Source organism: Labrus bergylta, chromosome 17, assembly GCF_963930695.1.
Source record: "Labrus bergylta chromosome 17, fLabBer1.1, whole genome shotgun sequence".
In the NCBI taxonomy this organism is placed as follows: Eukaryota; Metazoa; Chordata; class Actinopteri; order Labriformes; family Labridae; genus Labrus; species Labrus bergylta.
This window is the reverse complement of record NC_089211.1, coordinates 19,260,678-19,281,862: the sequence shown is the minus strand read 5'-3', so window position 1 is coordinate 19,281,862 and position 21,185 is coordinate 19,260,678. Positions and strand designations below refer to the sequence as shown.

General features: G+C 40.0%; 1 protein-coding gene across 18 annotated transcripts in view; it reads right to left on the bottom strand.

The window, feature by feature from the left end:
* Positions 1-21,185, bottom strand: part of nedd4l (NEDD4 like E3 ubiquitin protein ligase) — a 50,180-nt gene that overhangs the window by 10,875 nt on the left and 18,120 nt on the right. For 4 of the 18 annotated variants that reach the window (XM_065965259.1, XM_065965260.1, XM_065965246.1 and 1 more), the window contains 13 exons: positions 16,206-16,256; positions 14,167-14,228; positions 13,701-13,803; positions 12,592-12,746; positions 11,497-11,632; positions 11,221-11,397; positions 11,024-11,104; positions 10,841-10,891; positions 8,983-9,042; positions 6,796-6,933; positions 5,024-5,215; positions 1,323-1,520; positions 20-97 (listed from right to left, as the gene is read on the bottom strand). In XM_065965259.1, coding sequence (XP_065821331.1) covers positions 20-97; positions 1,323-1,520; positions 5,024-5,215; positions 6,796-6,933; positions 8,983-9,042; positions 10,841-10,891; positions 11,024-11,104; positions 11,221-11,397; positions 11,497-11,632; positions 12,592-12,746; positions 13,701-13,803; positions 14,167-14,228; positions 16,206-16,256 — 1,482 coding nt within the window. Of the gene's footprint in view, positions 1-19; positions 98-1,322; positions 1,521-5,023; positions 5,216-6,795; positions 6,934-8,982; positions 9,043-10,840; positions 10,892-11,023; positions 11,105-11,220; positions 11,398-11,496; positions 11,633-12,591; positions 12,747-13,700; positions 13,804-14,166; positions 14,229-16,205; positions 16,257-16,965; positions 17,002-21,185 lie in introns of all 18 variants that reach the window. The other 14 variants (XM_065965263.1, XM_065965251.1, XM_065965252.1 and 11 more) reach the window with 9 other exon arrangements.

The window sequence follows — 21,185 nt, the reverse complement described above, 5'->3', positions numbered from 1 at the left end:
TTATTGTGAGCGTACTTACAGGAAGAGGACCGAGCTCCCCAGGTTCCATCGAGTTCTTATTCCTCAAATGAACGGGATATTTCAACCTGGGATCCTCCTGGTTGTAAAAACATTGGAGAAGAGAAAGAGGAATACATATGAATTATTCCAAAACAGGTACGGGAAAATCATGTAAAACAGATCTAAATAATATCTGTTCATTTGTATTCACACCACCAGATGTCACTAAATCATCCTCGAAGGTCATTGGTGCTGTGAGTTTACTGCTCTGCATCTAACTGAAACATAATCATTATTAAGTAGGGAAAAAAAAAAGAAGACACTTTCTCATCAGTTTCTTACAGCACTTTTTAAAATATATTTTATACTGAAGTCCGAAAAAGATTCCTGGATGTTGTTTTGCTAAAGTATTACTTCATTACAGACTCTCACTGGCCATCTTCCTACACTATCGTTGCCAACATTTTAGATCAATATTAATAAAAGTCTTTTTAATTGAATGAACGATAGTATCAAAAAGAGCCGAAGCTAAGACATATTTTTAACTTACAGCTGCTGCTGGGGAAAGAGAGAGGACACCGTCTACATCATTTACTAGTGTGCATTAGTTTACCTGCATGTTTATGTGATCAAAAATAAAATAATATCTCATTATGGGGGCCTAGGACTTGATAGAAGATACAAGAGGTATCAATATTGTTGGATTCTTTTACTGGAATCGTAATGACACAACGCTTGTTTTCATGATTTGGTTTGGGGGGGTGTTAGAGGCAATGTAGTAGGGAAGGAAGTATTGGCGTTGAGACTAGCTGGAGCTAGTAGCATAAACACAGCCTACTGTAGCTCTGGGTTTCAAATACTACCTTATAACCCTTATCCACATAAAACCTAATTATCTGTTAATAATATTATTATCATGAGAAAAGAGAGGGAAGATACTATAAAGGAGATCCTATAGTTGAGTTGTTCATATTGACTTTTCTAAAAAGCTTCAGATTTTGAAAGGAAATTCCTCGAAATCTAAACTCCAGCTAATAATCATTTATTATTTATGTAATATTGGAAATTCTATACCTCCTCATAAAAGCAGCTATTCTTACTTGTCTGCGGTCCTTGTGCTGACCTGCATTGCATGAGGATTGTGCAAGCTATTGATTGTAATTTAAATCTATTATCATTCATAATTATTGGGGGGAAATAATAAGAGTTATTTCCTGGACTTTAACAAGGAAACTGTACTATTAAGCTCTTCATTTGTTTAAAAAAAAAAAAAACTCTTTTAGCCAAAAGTACACAACATCCAAGAGTGTGTGTCAGCTCACCCAGGTTGTGTTTCTGCTGTTGTGGTCGATGAAGAAAGGTCTTCCGTTGGGGGCTATCCTCATCTCCCAGCCCGGGGGCAGGAAGCTCTGCTGGGTCTTATGCTGGGACTTGGGGGAGCTGTAAGGGGATGGCTGTGGGGACTGCGGGTTGGACACCGTGTCCTTTACAGCCCTCCGCACCTGGATGTTGTTGGCTCCCTGGAATCATATATTCAAACAAATGAATAATAATAAAGTGTAACGTTATCACTCCCATTAGATTCAAAGAAGAGGATTAAATCAGTAACTGAATATTGATTACTGGCAGCATGGAATAAAATCATCACTGATCCTTTGAAACCAAATAACAAGAATGGAAAGCAGTTTTTTTTAAGTACTCTGTTAGAAAACCTGATTAGATCAGCAAAGATATAGGAAACGCCATACTTCAGCTTCGTAGCTATGACTACCTCGAGAGAAAGACCCCTAGGTGCTGAAGTAGTTATTACATACCCGACAGGTTAAAAGCTTAATAGAAGTGTTAGTGGCTGACGATGGAGAGTGACTTGAATGCAGGCAGTCATCAGTCTGGAAAAAGGTCTACTCCTGTGTGTATTGTTTTATTGGTTACTGTGATGCACTGCTCACTTATTCAATCATTGTAGCCACTTTAAACATGAGATGCGTCTTGAACTTGTGCGTGATGTGTGATGATTTTTCACGTAGATGTTAAGCCAACGTCTTAAAATGGAGGCTGAAAAAAACGTTTAAATACATTTCTTTTAACTGGTAGCCATGGGAGTTTTTTTTTTTTTTTTTTTAAATGTCACATGTTATATAAGTTTAAATAAGTCTCAGAGCTCCCCAAAACATGTCTGTGAAGTTTCTTGTTCTAAAAACACTCTGATCCTGTATTTGATCATGCCTATAAACCCTCGCTATTTCAGCCCTGCTCAGAACAGACTGTTTCTGTGTCTGTACCTTTAAATGTAAATGAGCTGTGTCTGACCACGGCCCTGAAAGGGGAAGTGGCTCGGGCTTTCTTACTGCATGCCCTATTGTTTACTGTAAGAAGTCAGACTCAGCGGGCAGAACAAACACCTAGCTGTGGGAGTGTCACCCACCTGGGGGAGGGGTTACTGCCCTTTGTGATAAAGGGAAAATCTCCAAACGGCCTGTTTGAGCACACATTTACTGAAAAGTGGAGCAGGCAAAAGACGTACAGGATGGACTTTTTTCATAATTGGGGGGTTTGCAGACGGACGAGAGACACATATTAAACATGATAAAATGTATTTTATCATTCATTTTTCATTGATACCCTGGATATTGGGACTGGGGCCTCCTTATCGATCAAAAACGTAAGTAGTTTTTGACTGGATAATGAAAAACTGCAGAACATCTTTTGTTGTTTTTCTATGTCAGATAATAGATGGTAGGCATAAAAAGGGACAATGAATGACAACATAATACCAATATTTCTGAAATTATATGTTTACAAGAAACCTATAATTTCTGGCATTTAAAAGCTTCTAATGCAACATTAAACCGACTGAATTTGCTCCGGCTAATAAGTGTCCCTGCATCACACTATTCTTGTAGCAGTAATTATCACTCTGACTGATCTGATTCTGAACAAGAGAAAAGACTGTTAATTAATCCACAGACCTCCCACCTCCTCTAGAAGTTGTAATTACAACATTCTGCAGCGAGTGTTTCACTTTCTTTGACTTTGAAAATGCCTTGTTAACGTTAGCACACACACTCAGAAACACACGCCTTAATTAAAACTCCATCAGGTCTGTTCCCTTGATAAGAGCACAGGATCTTCACAATAGCTTTTTGATGGAGCAGGAGGTCAAAAAGAGACTGTGCTTTACAAGATACACTGTGTTGATCTCAATTAGCCAAGTTTGAATGATGTATTCAAGCTACACTTGGTAATCTTAAAATCTGTACTTAAAAGTTTGTTTGACGACAGAAGGTGTGTCCCCAGTGCGGCCTTGAGGCCCCCAAAAGGCACTGTCCTCCAAAATGAAAACGAAAGTGATGAAAAACTTCCCAGCGGTCTAAATCCACAAGTCAGTCAAACATACTTCTCAGTCTATCCACGGCGACTCCCCCCCCCCCAATGTATGTTGTGTCTTCAGAGACCCACATCTGATTTTGCTCTTATTCCGAATGTATCGTGCATAAAGGTTAAAGGTACAAGGACAATAAAGAACTTTATCGAAGGTTTTCTTAATACATTAGCACCTTTAAACTGCAATTGGAAGAACATGCTCACTCACAAAACAGCAACACAACATTTCCAACAAAGTTAGGAAGGGAGCAAAAAGCCTGATAGATAGTTTAATTCAAACTCAAAACCCTTTAATACCACTTGATAGAATTATTTTTCTATAGTAAACTGCAAAATGTCACCTTTAACAAATAAACCTCTCCTATTTCAGTCAGTAACTCCAGATTAGCACTTATTGTACTAACTGTGAAGTCGTTTGAGTAACACATTAACCACCTGCGCTGTCTGATTATTAAACCCCCTCACAAATAAGTAAGTAACTGTCCTCTTGAAGGCCCACAGAGTAGAAGACAGGAATGCTAACATACCGCAGAGGGATTAGGAATTACTATGTCTTAATATTTAATCTGTACACTAAGTGGGCTGAGTCAAATACTTCAAATGCACAGCTGCTGCTTCAAAGTAAAAGCCCGACTTTCATTGAGATTTCTGTAGGAGAGGATTTTACAGCGGCTGCAGGTACAGGACTTACAGTACATAGTTTACAGTACAAAGTGTGTGACTGAGCCCTGAGTGCTCGCTTAATTCTCCATGAAAATTGGTGTGAACACAACTTTGATATCTTCCTGTATTTTCCTGAAAGTTCACACACTACCACTGCAATGTTTACTGTCTGATTTTAAATTCTAATCGGTTGACTGTCTTTCAGTGCATTCAAAAGAGAAGTCTAGAAACAAAGAAAAAAAGGAAACTACACCTAATTAAGGCTGCAGAGATTGAAAACAACTTTTAAATGTTTAAGAGCACAAAAAGGTTTTCTAAAGGATGCCATGCTTTAAATTAATCTTGAATGCCTCCCATAATTTAAACAACATTGTTTTATTTGTCTTGTGTTTTAGAAATAGCCTCTAGTTTTAAGGGTGCTTCATAACTAACGTCAATGTCATTGATTTCCAGACAGTTAGCTTAAACAAAGAAAAACATTTGTTGTTGCAGAATTAAATGGTAACTGTGCCAAGACTGCATAGTGAACCCAACAAAATTCAATGTCAAGTGCAATGAAAGCTGATTATTTCATGTGACTAACTGACAGGTGAATATCAAAAACAGGAGCAGTGTGAAACAAGAAAGTCGTCTTTGACAAAAAGAAAAATTAGAGGAAAAGATTGGCCAATGATGAGATTAATATCTCTGGATGGTTTGTGAGGATGAAAAAAGAGAAAGGCAGCATGATGACAAGATGTAACCTGAAAGAATGAGAGATGGCATTAGAGGAGTGTTATCTTAAAAAAGAAAAAATGGCAGATGTGGATGGGTGGGTGGGGGTAGTGATGAGGTCTTCTGGGGAAAGGAGTTGATACACTGAAGGATTGCATAACAAAAAGGAGAGAAAAATAAAGTAGCCCTTGGGAAGGGAAAGAGGAGGAAAAAGGATGCATGGGAGTCGTGAAGCGGGATCTTAAAGGTGTCTAATTCTCACCTCCAAGGGGGTGGAAAGGGTGACGGTAGGGGAGCTGAGGCTACGAGGTCGTCGGACTTGGGGCTCATGGAGGTGGTTGGTGGAGGCATTGGAGGAGGTGGAGGGGGTGGATGCAGGTGTCAGGGCCGAGGCTCCTCCTGACGATGATGATGCTGCTGCTGCTGCTGAGGTGCTGGCTCCATCTTCAGTCAGCTGTCGGTGACAATAGAACTTTTCAGGTTAAGTGGGGTCGAGATAAGTCAGCTGAAGCTTTTTGCTAGAAAAGTTTATCATGGCTGCTGTTGTAAGAGAGGCTTGTTTGCTATCAGAGAGGTCTGGATACAAGCTTTTCTTTCATGAAAACTAGTTCTTTAAACAGGGACCTAGGGATAAGTAACAAAAGGTAGTAGAAGAAGAACAGTTAGTGTTATTATCAATCTTAACCCAAGTGGTTGCTGTAGGGCCCTATGATTTCCCTGATGCAGAAAATGCAGCATCATTACTGAAATGGAATTAGTGGAGTGTGGATGCGTTTCTGTAACATTTTCAACCTCAGCAAAAGAAACAGACATGATCTATTTGTTGATGCCCGGCTCTTCTCTGTGTCCATTATCAAGACCATGAAGGTGGTTTACCTCTTACCAGGAGAGATCTCCATGATACCATACGTTGATCACTAAATAAGCTCTAGAGCAGGTTATGTTCGGAATAAGAGATCAACGTGTTGAAATCCCCGCCCACTGACCAATCAGATCTCTTTATGATGGTGCTCTGAGAGCTGATCGAGAGGGGAGGAGGGAGAGACACTGACAAACACTTTGACTTTCCTGTATGACTTTTATATCAATGAAAGTAACTGATAGTACTTTACTGATATCATCCTTCAACAGAGCCTGAAATGAGTTTTTTTTAAGATGTAAGAACGCTTTGAATTATGTTTCTTATAAATGCTTATTGGCTCTGTCTGCTACAGTCAGAGCTGCAGCTGAAATATAGTGTCTAAAACCGTCATACACACCAAGTGAAGTTTAATCTTAAAACAGCAGATCAAGGCAAAATGAAGGAGAAAAAACAAGATAGGTTTAAAGTTTAAAAAAAGGATCTCATAGGGCCCTACTCATACTAGGAAAAACACACATTAACAATGAGCCACAGCTATGTTTCCACAGACTGAAGGAATACCATGAAACTATTATGTAACACACTTGGCAGTGTCCTCCTCTTCTGAGAAATAACAAAAACAGATGAGAAGCACAGAATAAGAAAAACTGTGATGAAGGACCAAAGACGAACAGAGTGCTCAGATAAAAGCAGAAATGAAAGGGTTCGATATCAAAGGAGGAGAGACTTGAGTTATAAACATACACACATTCCCATGTTGCCGTCTCTTCCTGAGCTCAGACTATATGAAGCTGCGTCAGACAGTAAGACAGGGGAAGACAAGTGGAAAAACAGGGTCGAAATGGGAGAAAGGGAGGGAAATATTGGTGGTTGCACTTCAATGCCAGGGTTTAGAAAGGTGTGACCAAAACAGAGTCACACTCCATCCAGAGTTTCAAACAGAATGCTAGACAAGAGGAGAACCACGAAGTTGGAAAGGGCTGGAAAACCAGACAGAGAAAGGCAGAAGGAGAGACTTTAAGGTTGCAATGCTGCGTCTCTTTCCGTCATTCTTTAAGGGCTACACAAAGGGAAAAACACAGAAGGAAAAGAGGAGGAGGCCCGACACACAGGCTGAAGTAAAGGTCCAGTCCCATGCATAGAGTCCGGGCCAGCCTTCGGACCTGCTGTACCTGCACAATCGGCCTAGTCCAGGTAGTGGTGCGGCTGTTATGGTTGACGAAATAAGTTCTTCCCTTGCCGTCCTTCCTCTCTTCCCATCCAGGAGGCAGGCCGGGGGTGGTCAAGGAGTAAGGGGTGCCCGAGGGAGACTGGCCGAGTTGTAGAGAGAGAGCAAAGCAAAGACAACTAATCAGTACAGGCTGCCATGAGTAGAGACACGTGGAGGGAATCTATTATTTCTTTTGATCAACCTGCGATGGGAAACGATTCAGGGAACATATGAGTGTCCTCGGAAGTGGATACAAAGGGATGTTTTCATTAAGGTCAAGTTCAGAGTTATTGCCATTTTCCACACCTTTCTAATCATTTAAGACTAAAAACATCAAAGCTAAAAATCATTCCCATTTTGGCTAGATAAAAAGTTAATGAAACAGTTAAAGAGCAAGATATGAAAACTCTACTGGGACAGTAGGTGACTGTGTATGAGGTTAACAAACAGAAACAAAGCACAAGACTCAAGAGCTGAATGTAAATAAACACCACATGGAGGAAAGTAGTAGATCATTGCTGACAATGAGTGAGTGTGTTGAGTGAAATATTAACCATTTGATGAATAAAGATTACTAAAAAATAGTCAATCAAGCAAACATTAACCTTGTGGATAGGTCATAACTGTAGAAAATAAAGCTGGCTTTACTTTTCTGAACATTTCAGTGTGTACAAGTTCAAATCAATAAGGCACACTTTACTGACCCTGACTTTACAGAATGAGGTCCCCAACATATGCAGATTTTCTGTCTGAATCTAATAAACATGAAGTCTGCGTAGGTTCTCAGTTCTCAGTCTAATAAATATTAACAATAAGTTGTGTCCCAAACATTTGCGTGTCACTTTAAAACAGCATTACAATTTGTTTACTCCTTGAAATAAGAAAGTGAGTGTTAGGGTATCTGGTCATTTTTAGGAGTAACAAGTTCATGTATATTCTGTGAAGTAAGTTGAAATCAGAGAATATGAGTTTAGCACATTTTCAGGTTGAAGTGTTCCTAAAGCCAGTGTCTGTCTTCAGTCAAAAATCATGGACGAGGTAAGATCCTCAACTTGAGTCTTCCAAATGGTGGACTCAAGTTTTCCACAAATCCCACTGTGTGATAAATCTTCCCTCTCACTGACTGCATTATGTCAGTTTAAGTTTGTTGCATTTATTCTGTTTAGCATTCATTTAAATCGTGTGGATTTATTAACCAGGGTCCTAAGATTTCAAATAGTTTGTGAAACTTCAGTCTGAAATATTAAGTCATTAACAGCTATTATATCAAAGTGTTAATTTAACAACATTTACGTAAATGCAGCTATCAGGTCAGACATCCAATATCAAAGGACTGGGATCAGGATCAAGAGCAAAAATAAAAAAATAAAAAATCCTATTGGACAGATTTTGCTTTTTGACTTTTTATCAATGGCATAACCTGACACTGAGGCAAGCTTCAAAATCAACAGACAATGTGTAGATATGCTTTAATATGTTTCCACACCCGCTGATCTATATAAGCACTTCAGTTCTTCATCACTGATTACCGATTACAGAACTGCATAAAGAAGGATTTGCTTGGATTTATCAGCTGATTGTTTTACAAAACAAGCAAAAGAAGAGTATTTTTCATTTTTTAAAGAATTGCTAACAAAAGCATCTTCTTCCGTTTAAGAAATGATGTTTGCTGGCTTGGCTCAGCTGGTAGAGCAGGCGCCCCGTGTACAGAAGCTACAGTCCTCAACGCACTGGTCCCATGCTGGAACTTATCATTTGGTGCATGTCATCCCCCACATTTTCTGTCATCTTCAGCTTTGCTATCAAATAAAGACACGCCCCTTCCCCCAAAATAATAAAAACAATAAAACGGCAATAACAACAAAACCTGTAGGCTGCTTTATTATTTTAAGGCCCTATGACTCGAGTAAATGTGTCATATCTGATAAAAGCGCGCGTATGCCGCCTTCCTGGATAACAAAGCTCTATAAATGATAATAGGTATGAATGAGTGGAAGTCGTCATGTGGCTTTCTACCCAAATGTAGGTTTTAACAAAAAGGGATTCACAGAACTAGTCAGGGGACACTCTGAGCTGTCCTCTGTGGTTTCTGTGAATTAAAGGGTGTGTGACTGTTGGGATTTAAACCGTTTATAAACTGTGATATTACCATTGACTCCTCACCACCTGAGACTGTCTGAGCTCTTGTTCTTCTGGTCTGGGAACCCTGCTGGTGGTAGACAACAGGGGAAGATGGTCTTTAGTTCACAGTAGGTTTGTGCTTTCTTTGGAAGTAAAGGTGCAAGGGAGCGCTTGGGCAGAGGTGCAGGTCCAGTGAGGAAACACTGATTGGACAAAGGTGGGAATTTATCTTTTAAAGGAGGTGAGGAGTGACAGAAAGGGAGGAGGATTGTGATTGTGGGCCACGGTGGGAAAGTACAGTGGCGGGAATAGGAAACGAGAAGACATCCACTGAAGCCTTCAAGCTTTAAGGTTGAAAGGGGAGCAGGGAGGAGGAAATGTGATTTGAAGAGTGCATTTTGATTGGTTGATGTGATCACACAAATTAAGCTTGAGCTTGATCTTTTGAGCTAACCACCTTTAAAACAAAGACAATCAAATAAAGTAATCAAGAGAGATTGATACCCAGAAGTGATCATAAGTCATGAGAAGTGAATTACTTTGTTGAAGTTCAAAGAATGTTTAAGGTTTGAATGTCAGAAGAGAGCTGTTAGAACATTTTAAATTGCAGCATAACAAACAGAAGACCGTCAGAAGGCATTGCTTCACAAAGACATACCTGTATGTTCTTCTGCTGTTTCTAAGCTACATAACCTGGTAGACAGATATGAACCATATTACCACCTAAAGGTTGCATCACCTGACTGTTTTGATTATGTCTAAACCACAAATGAAATCAAAGTAAATATGTATTAAACCATTTTGACAGATTAAGTCCACATTAAAAAGGTAGGTGAGGTGATGCTCCTTACTTTAACTATTGCCAACAAATGCCAATTCAAGACAACTAACGAATAACATACTAAAAAAGTATTGTCCGTATGTTACTAGCCTGATATACAGCAGTTTAGTCCTAGTTACCATAGGCCTCCACTGTTCAACAACTATTTAAAACAGAAAACTCCCACTGTTGCACTTGCTTCAGAAAACACTCAAATCAACTTGTTGTGTATAAATCCACAGCTGAAAATAGTCCTACAACAATGCACTCTGTCTTTCAGAAAATGATAATACCTAGCTAGTTTGAGATAATAATTGAGATAAAAAAAATACAAAGCCTAAGATTTGAAAAATATACACCAACTAACGGATAGTCACATGTGAAGGCACAAGGAGAAATCTTATAAGCAGTGACCACCAACCACCCACTTACACATTAAACAGCATCAGGAATAATGTGACCTTTCCGAGATCCACACACTGACACAATTATAGGAGGAAACTGGTCAAACACATGGTTTCCCGTGATGGCTTTTTAATGAGCTAACTGTTGTCCAGGTCCTTATAGATGAGTCATTCAGGGGAAAAGGCTGACATCAGCACCTGTACTTTTCCTCGGCTTGACAATGCCTGGCTCCCTGTTGTGACTCAGCTATGTGACAAACATCTGACTCAGATCTTGTGACAGTGTCTTTGAGCTGAATCTCCACTGATGCTTTGACTCAGGACTCACTGGGGAACGTTTGATCTGATGTGGTGCTGCCCTCAATCTTACTCGTCAAGGATTTTTTACTGGAAGGGTCATTCTGCTGGCACACAGCCTGAAGGCGTACATTTCTACAGAACATCAGACAAAGCTGCGAGTGAATCACAAAGAGGAGGGAGTAGTAGTGAGGAAGGAGGAGGAGGAGGTGTGGTAATCCTACAGTACCAGCAAAAAAAAAAAAGGAACACTGTGAAATCGAAGAAAGAGCAGGAAGGAAAGGTGAAGAGGAAGCTACTTCGGCAAGTGGAAATTTTAAATCCAAAGAGGAGCAAAGAAGGTTATTAATGAGTGGTACACTTACAGCACTGATACATGCCAACAGAGAGGATGTAAATGAGACACCAAGGCCTGCCTGCTCAAGAAAATCAAGGCACAGTGAAAAGGATGTGCACAATGCTAGTAGTGATGTAACAAGGAAAAGGGAGGAAGTGCGAGAAGAAAGAGAACAGGACTGAGGAAAATGTGGGAGTTAAGAAATATGTACCATAAGAGGAGGAGGAGCCTGGGCCTGATCACTGACACCATCCGTCATGCTCGAGGATCGGAGTCTGTTTGACAGCTGGGTCTGTTAAATAAAAGCAACAAATATAAAAGCTTAATAGAAACTCAGCATGTGCCTACATTGACACCCTTAAGTCATTTATGTTTTGACTATTTCAGTATTTCAGTCTCAGGTCTCACCAGAGCAGTGCTGGGGCCTGCCACTTCACCATTCGTTTCTGGAGTGAGTGACAGCCTCAGATTTAAGTCCTCCGAGAACTCCTGGGGGGCAGGTGTCGGTGGGTGTTGTGGCGTTAGCATGGAGGAGGTGCCAGGCAGAGACTCGTTAGGATCTTCTTCTGTGATGAGCTCCCAGGACTACAGAACCATCAAAAACAATATGTTATCAACTTAATCTGCTGTGGCTCAGTATCTACATGCTGAATGTGTGTGCATATTCCTCTAGCTCTCTCTTACATTGTCCAGGTCTCTGGGCTCAATGTGCTCGTTCTCAAGGTCTTCACTGATGTGGCGTCTTGAACGGAAAACACGGTGGGCTTCCTGATGGATCTGCCGCTGTTGATTGTCACTCTCAGTCTCTGAAATCACATCCCTGAGGGAGAAGTGTGACAAAAACAGAAGTTATTGTAAACCATAAAATGACCAAAAATAACGATAACATCACATTCAGCAGGGATTACTGATACTTAAATTAAAACCATAAAGTAAAATCATTGAGTAACACTGGATACATAGTGCAAACTGTTGCTGCTTAAATAAAATAAATTCTACCCCTGTCATGCCTGTTTGTATAGCCAAGAATAAAATAATTCTGCTAAGATGTTTCAAAAATGACATGTGACATGTTTGGTCTACTGTGACCCAGGGATTTCTTACAGAATGACACCTAACCTTACAAAGATGTATTTATACTGTAATGTAACATCATGTATACTTTAGGTAGTGTCCTCTGTGCAGTGACACTTCTTAAAACTCACTTATAAAGACTTGCTTTTAGTTGATCTTGTCTTCTTCATTTCTTATTTTTATTCTACTCGCTCTATTTCCTTCACATTCAACATTTCATTTATTTACTCTCTTAAATCTATGATTTAATGGCTTATATCTGTTTGTACGGCTTCAAACTCTTAAGTCTTTTATCTATTTGTTCTGTTTTTATTGCTTTTCTTTTTCTTTTGTTGCTTTTTTAATTTTACTGGTTTTTATCTCATCTTTGATTGCTTCAATCTCTTTTGTATTTATTTTAGTGTGTGTATCTCTAATTGCTCACATTTTCCTACATCTTTGGTCCTTTTGTTCTTAATTCATGTTTTTTTGGGTTCTTATGATGTTTAGGTTAAATTATGTTGGTTGTGTTTTTTCATAGTTTGGGTTCTTATCCTTCATTCTTATGTATGCTTTTACTTCTATGTCAAAGCACTTTGTTTTTAAAGGTGCTATATACAAAACAGAGGTTTTTTTTTACTGCTTTACATGATGAACTACTCTTTTATTTGACATGTGTAAAAATAAATGTAGAAATGAGAATGTGAGGAGAGAGATAAGAAGTACATGTTGGAGGGCCGTTTCCACTGCGTATAGCGGTTGTTGTGGTTGACGTAGTAGGTGCGTCCCAAGTTATCCACCTTCTCCTCCCAGCCCGGGGGCAACGGGGGCAACAACTGCTGGGGTCGCTGTGAGCCTGAGTCTGCAGACTCATCCCATCCCTGAGAGAGAGTTCACATTTTTAACACAAGGCAGCATGAGTAACTCACTGGTAGCTTTGGCCAGAGACCCTGTGGTCATAGATATCCCAGTGAGCTGACAGCTTGTCAGACACGCATGAACATCAGCAAACGTGGAGAATTCAAGCATGGCAACACATTAAAGATGTGGATTTACTTGTGGCAGGATAGAGCCTTTCAGAGTACTGTGTCGTGGTTTGAAGTGTTTTGTTGACCGGAGTTTGTTTTTGTCTGACAAGCTGCTGGCTGGTCTGGATATCTCCAGCCAAAGTATCCAAGACTGAGCTAATGTGCATTAATATCACTTCTAGGAATGACAAACTTGAACTGTCCTTCTTGGAAAGTTTGGCAAAGAAGCAACCATGATATAAAACCAGTGAAGCTGGTGTAATAAATTACATTTCAAAGGTCAGCATACAGAGGTAAAAAAAACAAAACAAGAAGAAAAGAAATCCAGACAGTCAAAATAAGTTATTTTTTATATTGAGACCATGCAGTGAAGGAAAGGCCTGTCACTGTCTGAAAATGTATAGCATCTTTCTTGAGCTCAACAAGAAAACCACACTTAAACACACAAACAAAGAGAGAAGTTATTATTTCGCCAAATAACTGGCAGTATTGTAAATGGGTTTTCCATACGCTGACCTGGGAAAGACTTTCAACCAGATTCTAAGAGACAGAGAAAAAAAAACAAGAGCCCCCCCCTCTCTGTCCTTCATCTTAACAGAAACAACTTGTACTTCTATTTGTCCAAATTGGGAAACTCACTTGAATTTTTATGCTTAGATCTGTGTTTTTCTTTGTGTGGAAGGAAGTAATAAAAAAAGAAAAAAGAATCTGGTTTGGCTTCAGTCTCGTGATCGAAGTGGTGAAAAGGATGCCGTAGCTACTGCTAGGTCAGCAAGTTAAAACCAACTCGAACTGCCAAGACCTTACCTCAGCCTCCTCCCTCACGTCTCCAGACTCTTCCTCTGGTCCTCCTTGTTTGGGCAGATAGGCCATCTTCAGACGCAGGTAACCTTTCACCCGGGACTTGTGACTAGAAGGATTACATCAGCAAAAATTGACCCTTTTAAATACAGCACAGAAAAAAACCAGGTGGCTTCAGCGTCAGAGCTCCAAGTAATGCTTAGAGGTACTGGGGAGTTTCCAAACGGGCTATTAGTGCCAGATGGTTTTTCATCTTCAGTGTTCAGCTGACCATCCCATGAACTTAGTGCTCTGTGGAGATACTGCACCAGTCTACATCATGTTTAAAACAATAATTAAAGTCACTGTGTGCTAAATGATAGGTCAGGGTATATCATATCTGCTAATGGACACTGTTTAAGCTCAGACTTTGAATTACTGATTTCAAATTTCACAAATCACCACCTGTTTGTCACACTCAACAGAGACTGACCTTCGGGGCCGCAGGAGGAAGTCTTTAAACGTGTAGGGACGCTCCATAGCCGGGTCCTCCGTCTGCAAATTAAGAGGAGGCATGTGTTGACACAAATCAATTGAGCACACAACAAATACATATGTTAGAGAGATTCAAAATATCAGAGTCATGAGTTAAGAGCACGGCTGAAACCCTCTGCACAGCCAGCACAGGATCATTATGCAACACCGAGCTTCTCCTGTTACATATTGAACAGCAGGAAAGTCTTTTGAAATTCACTGCAATCTCCCATTGCTCCTTGACAGGGGCAAACCAGTCTATACTGGCTGCTCATCAGAATCTGTTCTGGAAGGTACCACTGAAGCCGACTGTCAGTTTCCACATTGAAAGTAGAAGATACATTTACTTAACAAATTCTATATTTCTTGTTTAATGATGAAGCAGTTAGACTCTCCCTGAGGTCTTTGACATTAAAAATTGATGTCAAGTGTTGTGAATATTTCATCCAAATGAAAAGTATTTCGCAAAATGTAGGCAGTCTTATCTGAGACAAATGTAAAACAGGGCTGTGTGAATTATTTGGCAAACATTTTCATGCTGTCTGGTGTTGACATTGTCTGGAAATGGTTTAAAAGCAGAATGAGTGGGATTTATGATGTGCTGGTTGTAAACAACTTTGAGATTTGGCGCCCTCCTTCTCAACTTTTTATCTTGAATGCTCGCATATGATCTGGTAAAATTCAATATTTTGCAATGTGTTTATTGTGATTGCTCAGAGCCCGGGTACAAACCTGTTGCTGAACATTTGACCAGATATGACCATGCAAAAGCTGCTTTCTTTAACTAATAAGTGAATAATATTAATTAATCGATAATAATGTCCACAAGTCCTATTAAAGACTACTATCTGCTCAGCTGTGATACATGTATAGTATATATTGTAGGCCTATATTGGTAGATATAGTTGGCCAACTATAGCCATATTTTTCAACTTCTAGTGATGTTGAGGAGAGATCATTTTTGGACCAGTCTATTTACACGGTTTCTAAAACCCAGTCTGTCTGCATTTTACTAAACTTTCTTTAGGCATATGCACACTTCAGGTGAGTCAAACATATTGGCCAGAAAACATTAAGTTTAGTATCCAGGAAAAGCTTGGCTAGAGAAAAGGACAATGACTCAACAAATGTCCAGTAACTATGAATAAGACTGCAATTCCTACAGAATGTTATCTGGCATAAAATCAATGGACCAAATTCATTCCAGACCCACTTAGAATGCAGATCCCATCATTGACACAAGCTTTGCAGTAGCTCATTCATGCCAGCTCAATTTGTTAAATGGCTAAATTAAATTTAAGGCAGCATTTACTGCATCAGGACCACTGGCTTCATCTCTCAGCATGACTCAGCTTGCTTTTATCTACTGGCAAACTTCTGGAGCTCTGGGAGCCAAAAAAAGGACATTAATAATTAACCCCAACACCTTCTACTGATGTGCTTTTAAGGTTTGCAGCCTGGACAGCTCTTCAGAGAGCCACAACCAGTGTAACAGCTCTCAGCTTAGTAGACAGGGTGCTGCTTTAGAGAGGTTTCTATGTCTATTTGTTTTAGTTTCTTGTCTTGTTTACCTACACAAACCCTAAACTGTAAAAACACCAAAGGAGCACACAAACCTGTTCTTTATGTTTTTGTTTACAAAACCTGATATCTCCCAAGGAGTTCACAGCTTCCAAGCAAATATATGTGTGTGAATTTGAGGAGTGTAGCTTTTCCATTGGTTCTGAGGGTCTCACACCCTCAGGAAAGGAAACCTCTGTTTACATCTCAGACAGCCGGCCTCCAATTTCTAACAGAGAGCTGTTTGGTTGCAATAACACCAGTGTGGCTAGCACTTTCTCACACTCAGGAAAGACAGACACACACAAACACACAGACTCTTTGCCTGACATTCACAGAGGTTAATCAGGCAGCGTGAAGTAGATAAGAAACAGCTGAGTATTTAAAACAGCATTATAACAGACCGTCTGGCGTGGCACACAGGTGCAAATAACTCACCGGCAAATGGCTGAGCGGAACATCAACCTGGCCCAGGAAATCATCTCTCGTCTAGGAGAGAAAAAACAGGGTCACCTTCAGCAGCTTAATTTTAGAAGTAACAGCTTTTAGAGTGCGTCTGTGGGGAAACCCAAATTTCCAGCAGGGGAGGAGAGGGGGAAAAATCCACAATGTGAATTAACTTAAGCACCACAAAGTCCAGTAGCCTTTGTGCTCATTTGTTGGATAGAGTGAAAATGACAAAGCTTCCATTTTATGGACAGGCCAATCCAGAAATAACCTCTAGACTGTTTTTATGAACACATATAGTGATAAAACAATCTCAGCTGGTTGTTTAAAAGTAAAATGCAATCATTTTCTTTCAAATCTTACTGAATTTAGCATTCAATATTTGCTTTTTGGTCAGCTAAAAAAAGAAAACTATCTGCCAATCAGTACAGATTTCCACAAGTGTCCAAGCAGAATATTCCGACTAGAGTTTCATTTCTGAACCGGCCTGTGGTATCATTTCAGAGGAGAAAAACCCATTAACCCAGCAAGGAAAAATAACATCGACCGCCACCAGATTGAAGCCAAGACAGCTACACAGAGGAAGAGAAGGACAAGGGAGAACCAGGAAAGGTTTATGTTTTCAGATTTAAGAGGCCCGTAGATTTGTCCAACCTTTAGTCATAATAATCAAGTCTGAGAGGAAAAGCGGGAAAATGAAAATGATGGTGGAGCGGGCACAGCAGCAGCCCACACTGGGAGCAGTGATTACCTGTGCCAGATGGAAAAGGCCATTCTTGGAAGAAGCCTGTATGTGGGACACAACTGATTTAGATAGCGGGCAATTACTAACAATGATGCTTGTCTGTAGTTACTGGCTTTACAGGAAAAGGCAGCATTGAAAGAATGCACGACATTGTGTTTCCAAATCCCAGTTATAGTCCCTTGGCGAGTTGTCAGAAGGTCAACATGACTAAAAGACATTACTTCTTGTCCATTGAAGAGTTGAAGACAGTATAAAATGTTTGTTTTTTTACATTTCTCATTTAGTCTTCAAGTTTTAATGTTCAAAAGAAGTATTTCTTTTTAGTGGCATCTGTTAAAGTCGATTCACTGCTGCAAAAAATAATGCAGTCCAAAAAATATGTATGTTTGGAGACCTGTTGTGGCAAATCGACATTACGTCATTCCCAGTTTGACGATGAAATTCTAATGTTTCTGTTTCTGTTTTTTTCAAATATCATCAAGCAAGTTCTTAGGGCTTCCTCAAATCTCATCAAACATTTTTGCAGTGTCAAGTTAGACAGTAAAAACAATTAAAAAGTGCACTGGTTTATTCTGATCATCAGGGGGGGGAAGCAAATAGACCTGGAATTCAACAGTGAAAGGTTACAAAGAAACGGCAAGTTATTAATCCACAAAAAACAAAACACTGAATCGGTGTTGACACTTACTCTCACACGCACACAAATACATGTAAACCCACACACAGATTAAACAAGCGCTTTATAGATAAAGTTCAGAATTGGACTTTAAACCAAGGCGTTAGGCACTCCTGATTTCCTTTTATCACCAATCTTGAACCTTTAAAAAAATAGAGGAACTTTAGTTTGTGACCTTTAAACCAGCTAGTGTCAGTGTCCCATGGGACAAATGCACTCATGAGACACATATCTGTTTTTTTCAGTCCTCAACAATAACAAGCATTTTAAGCTGTGGGTATGTGTGTGCAGAGGGATATAATTGCAGAGTCATCAAAGGGTCACAGTTGAGCCTGCAGCTGCCTCTCAGGGCCAGGTTACACTCTGTGTTACTTACAGCCTAAAGGAGGAGGAGGGACCAAGAGCGGTAGATGGTAAGGCTGACGTACGTACATGCACATTTTGCTTTGAAAGCCATCAGTCTCACATGTTCACTGATCAGCTCCGCCTCCTCCTCCTGTCAGAGCGGGTGTCAATGTTTACAATGAAAGGTTATTGTGGCACAGCAATCAGGTTAACTCATAATCCCCTCTCCAAGTTTCAGCAAATAACAACAACATTAAGGTTATGGATTTGCATCTCCATTACAAAAGGGTCTTCCTGCGGAGTATGTGTTTAAACTGATGACTCGCTTGTCTGAAGTCCAAGATGATTAAAAGAAGTGGGCTTTGCCTATGAATCATGGTGAAAGAAGGAGCTTTAAAGACCAAAATTGCAGACGGAGTTATTAAAAATCTCTCTAATTGTAGCTCCGCTAAGGCTTAAATGATAAGCACATTCTATTTCCGACAAATATTTCACAATAAAAGTCCCCATGCCTAAGCTGTTAAAATGCTTTTATTATGAAACAGTCATGCCAGGAAATGTGGTGTTTTCAGCAGCAGCTTTACACATCTCTGCAGGAGAGAAACAAAACTTAAACCACACAGATTCAGTTACAAGCTGCTAGGACCTAAACGCACAGTGACTTTTAAAAATGTAATCCTTTAAGACAGAAGAGAGATGGAGTGAAGAATTGACAATTCAAACTATAGCTGTACTGAACTGCCATGAATCTACAGGGAGAAGTGGTAACAGACTTAGAGTTTATCATATATAGAGCAACCTGGAACATGTCCAGTCTGGCAGTGAAGTGTGAAAAGGTTGTCCCACCTACTCAAGAGTCTCTGTGCTGACACAACTGAATTGCAATGCCATGCAACCCTGAGAGATCAGAGCTGACAGAGAAAAGCCCTTTGCAACAATAGCAATATGAATCCCTCTCACATGCTTCTGGACCAAAATAAAAGGAGACCCCCGCCCCCGAACTGTCCAGCCACAATCCTGTCTCAGGTAAATATAGAAAACCCAGTGGCCTGCAAGAGCTCTTTGTGAATGGCAACTGGGGGGCGCCGAACGAGGGCATGGCACTGTGGCATAGCTGTCTGCACATAGTCTAGCTGGAACACATACAAAACACACACTCGTAGTATCCCATGCAGGGCTTTAAAAAGGGGCACTACAACGTCAGGCTACCAGTTGGGGAAGACCTGTCATTATGGTCTAAATGAGGATTTCCTTGTTGCATGAGAAACAGTGTGCCCGAGGGTAACACTAAACCACGTGTCTCAAAAAAGGGAATGGAGAGGAGGTGTTTAAAATGCATTCTAGTATGGCCTAAGTGCTGTCAGAAATATGACTAAAAATATGAAAAAAGCACTGGAGTCAAATTTAATAAAATTAAAGGTGCCCCCTTTCTTAGTTTATTATTACTCATCAAATGCGCCGCCTTTCCTTGACGTTTGACTAACGTGTTGAGTGCATTTCCTTCTCCATAAGACATTTGTTAACTTACTAGCAGCGCGCTAACATGCCTTTCTTAGCGCGCTGCTGTGTATTTTGGCACCTTATAGCCACATGTCTATCAGTAGAACAACTTCAAACAACTGGCAGGATTGTACAGTGGGTCAAGTACTTTGTGCGCAACACCAACAAATCAAGGACCCATAAATAAAATAACTGCTGCAACTTAAAGATGGAAATTTCTCAGGGCATTTTGATTGCTTATAATTCATGGGTTCAGAAGTGGTCTGGTGGGTAGGGACTGTGAATGTTCACTACTAGCCAACTAAACGGTTCAACATTATCCCCCCTTGCCCATCAGTGCGAGAATTACTAATCAATTAAACTAACTATTACTCTTTTTTTTTCTTTTCTCCAATTCAGGCCTGCAATGCCGGTTAAATGTTGTTTCTTGGCAGCCACCCGCCACTAGCTTGGGCTGTAGCTCCAGTTAATATCTATTGCAATACTGCCATAATGCTCTACTACCTAGATGTAATCCAGACCAGTGGAAAGATGGCATCTTGTATCGTGGAGCGTTTTGGCAATATTTTGATCTAGAAAGTGGAGATAAAGCTGTAGGCTGTGTCAGGTTACACTGCCATATTGACCAGAGCCATGTGTAACCAGCATAGGCATGTGGAGGTTAACCTGAAAGTACAACCTGAGGCTGGGCGTGCTAGCACTGCTAATGTTAGCGACACTCAGCAAACTTCTTTGACATTGTCTACCTGCAGTCGCTATGATCCCATGTGTGTTTTCTTGACTTTACAGTCACCTGTCTAAATTACAATTCACATGTAATAGCTTTAGAAATAAATTGCCTGGAAACATCCGAAGTAGGGAGGTTGCAAGAATAATCCAAGTAGTCATGAGATGATAAAAACAGGATAAGAAGCAGATAAAAATACTGCTATAACATTCAAACTCACATTGGATGAGTGAAAACTTAATCTTCTGGGGAACTGGCATGCATAGAACCCCTTCACCTCTTCTTGCAAAAAGACATTACATCATTTGCAGTAGTCACAAGCCAAAAAGATGAGAACCATGAGTGTTCAGGTTGCACAAGTTCAAAAAAGTGCGAGGAAGGCAGAAGATTCAAGTTTATGTTTACGAGATTCACGGTCAACTCCTGGAATCAACTTTTTAAAGAGATGCCAAAAGGAGTATTTTTTATATGATAAATGTCAACCCTATGGCCCTAATATCAACAAGATCTTACCTTTATTTAGACCTGAGGTACAACATTTACAACTGTTTAAAGATACACGCTCTAAAGTAATAGAAGAAGCTTGTGCATGATGAATTAGGTAATATGATACCCTTATTATAAAAATTAATCCTTAAAATTTGTTTTGCTTACAATGGTTGAGCTACACTAGAATGGAAAAGAAAGCAAAATCATAACACTTCAGGCTTTTAAGAAAAGCAGGTTTTGATAGTTATTAACCTTCTTTGTCCTCCTTTTGGACGTAACAACATCTTAGTTCTTAATCACTCTTGGAGCAGCTGCGAGGATATGGATCCATACCAGCCTAGAGCCAAAGAAGACATGCCGCCTGCCCGCTCTCAAAATCAACAACCACACTCAAAACAGACTAAAGATAGAAACAGCCAACTCTCAAAGAGCACTGGCTGCAGTTGAGGGTATTACCAAACTTAAGTGTCACATTTCCGTGGAACAGAA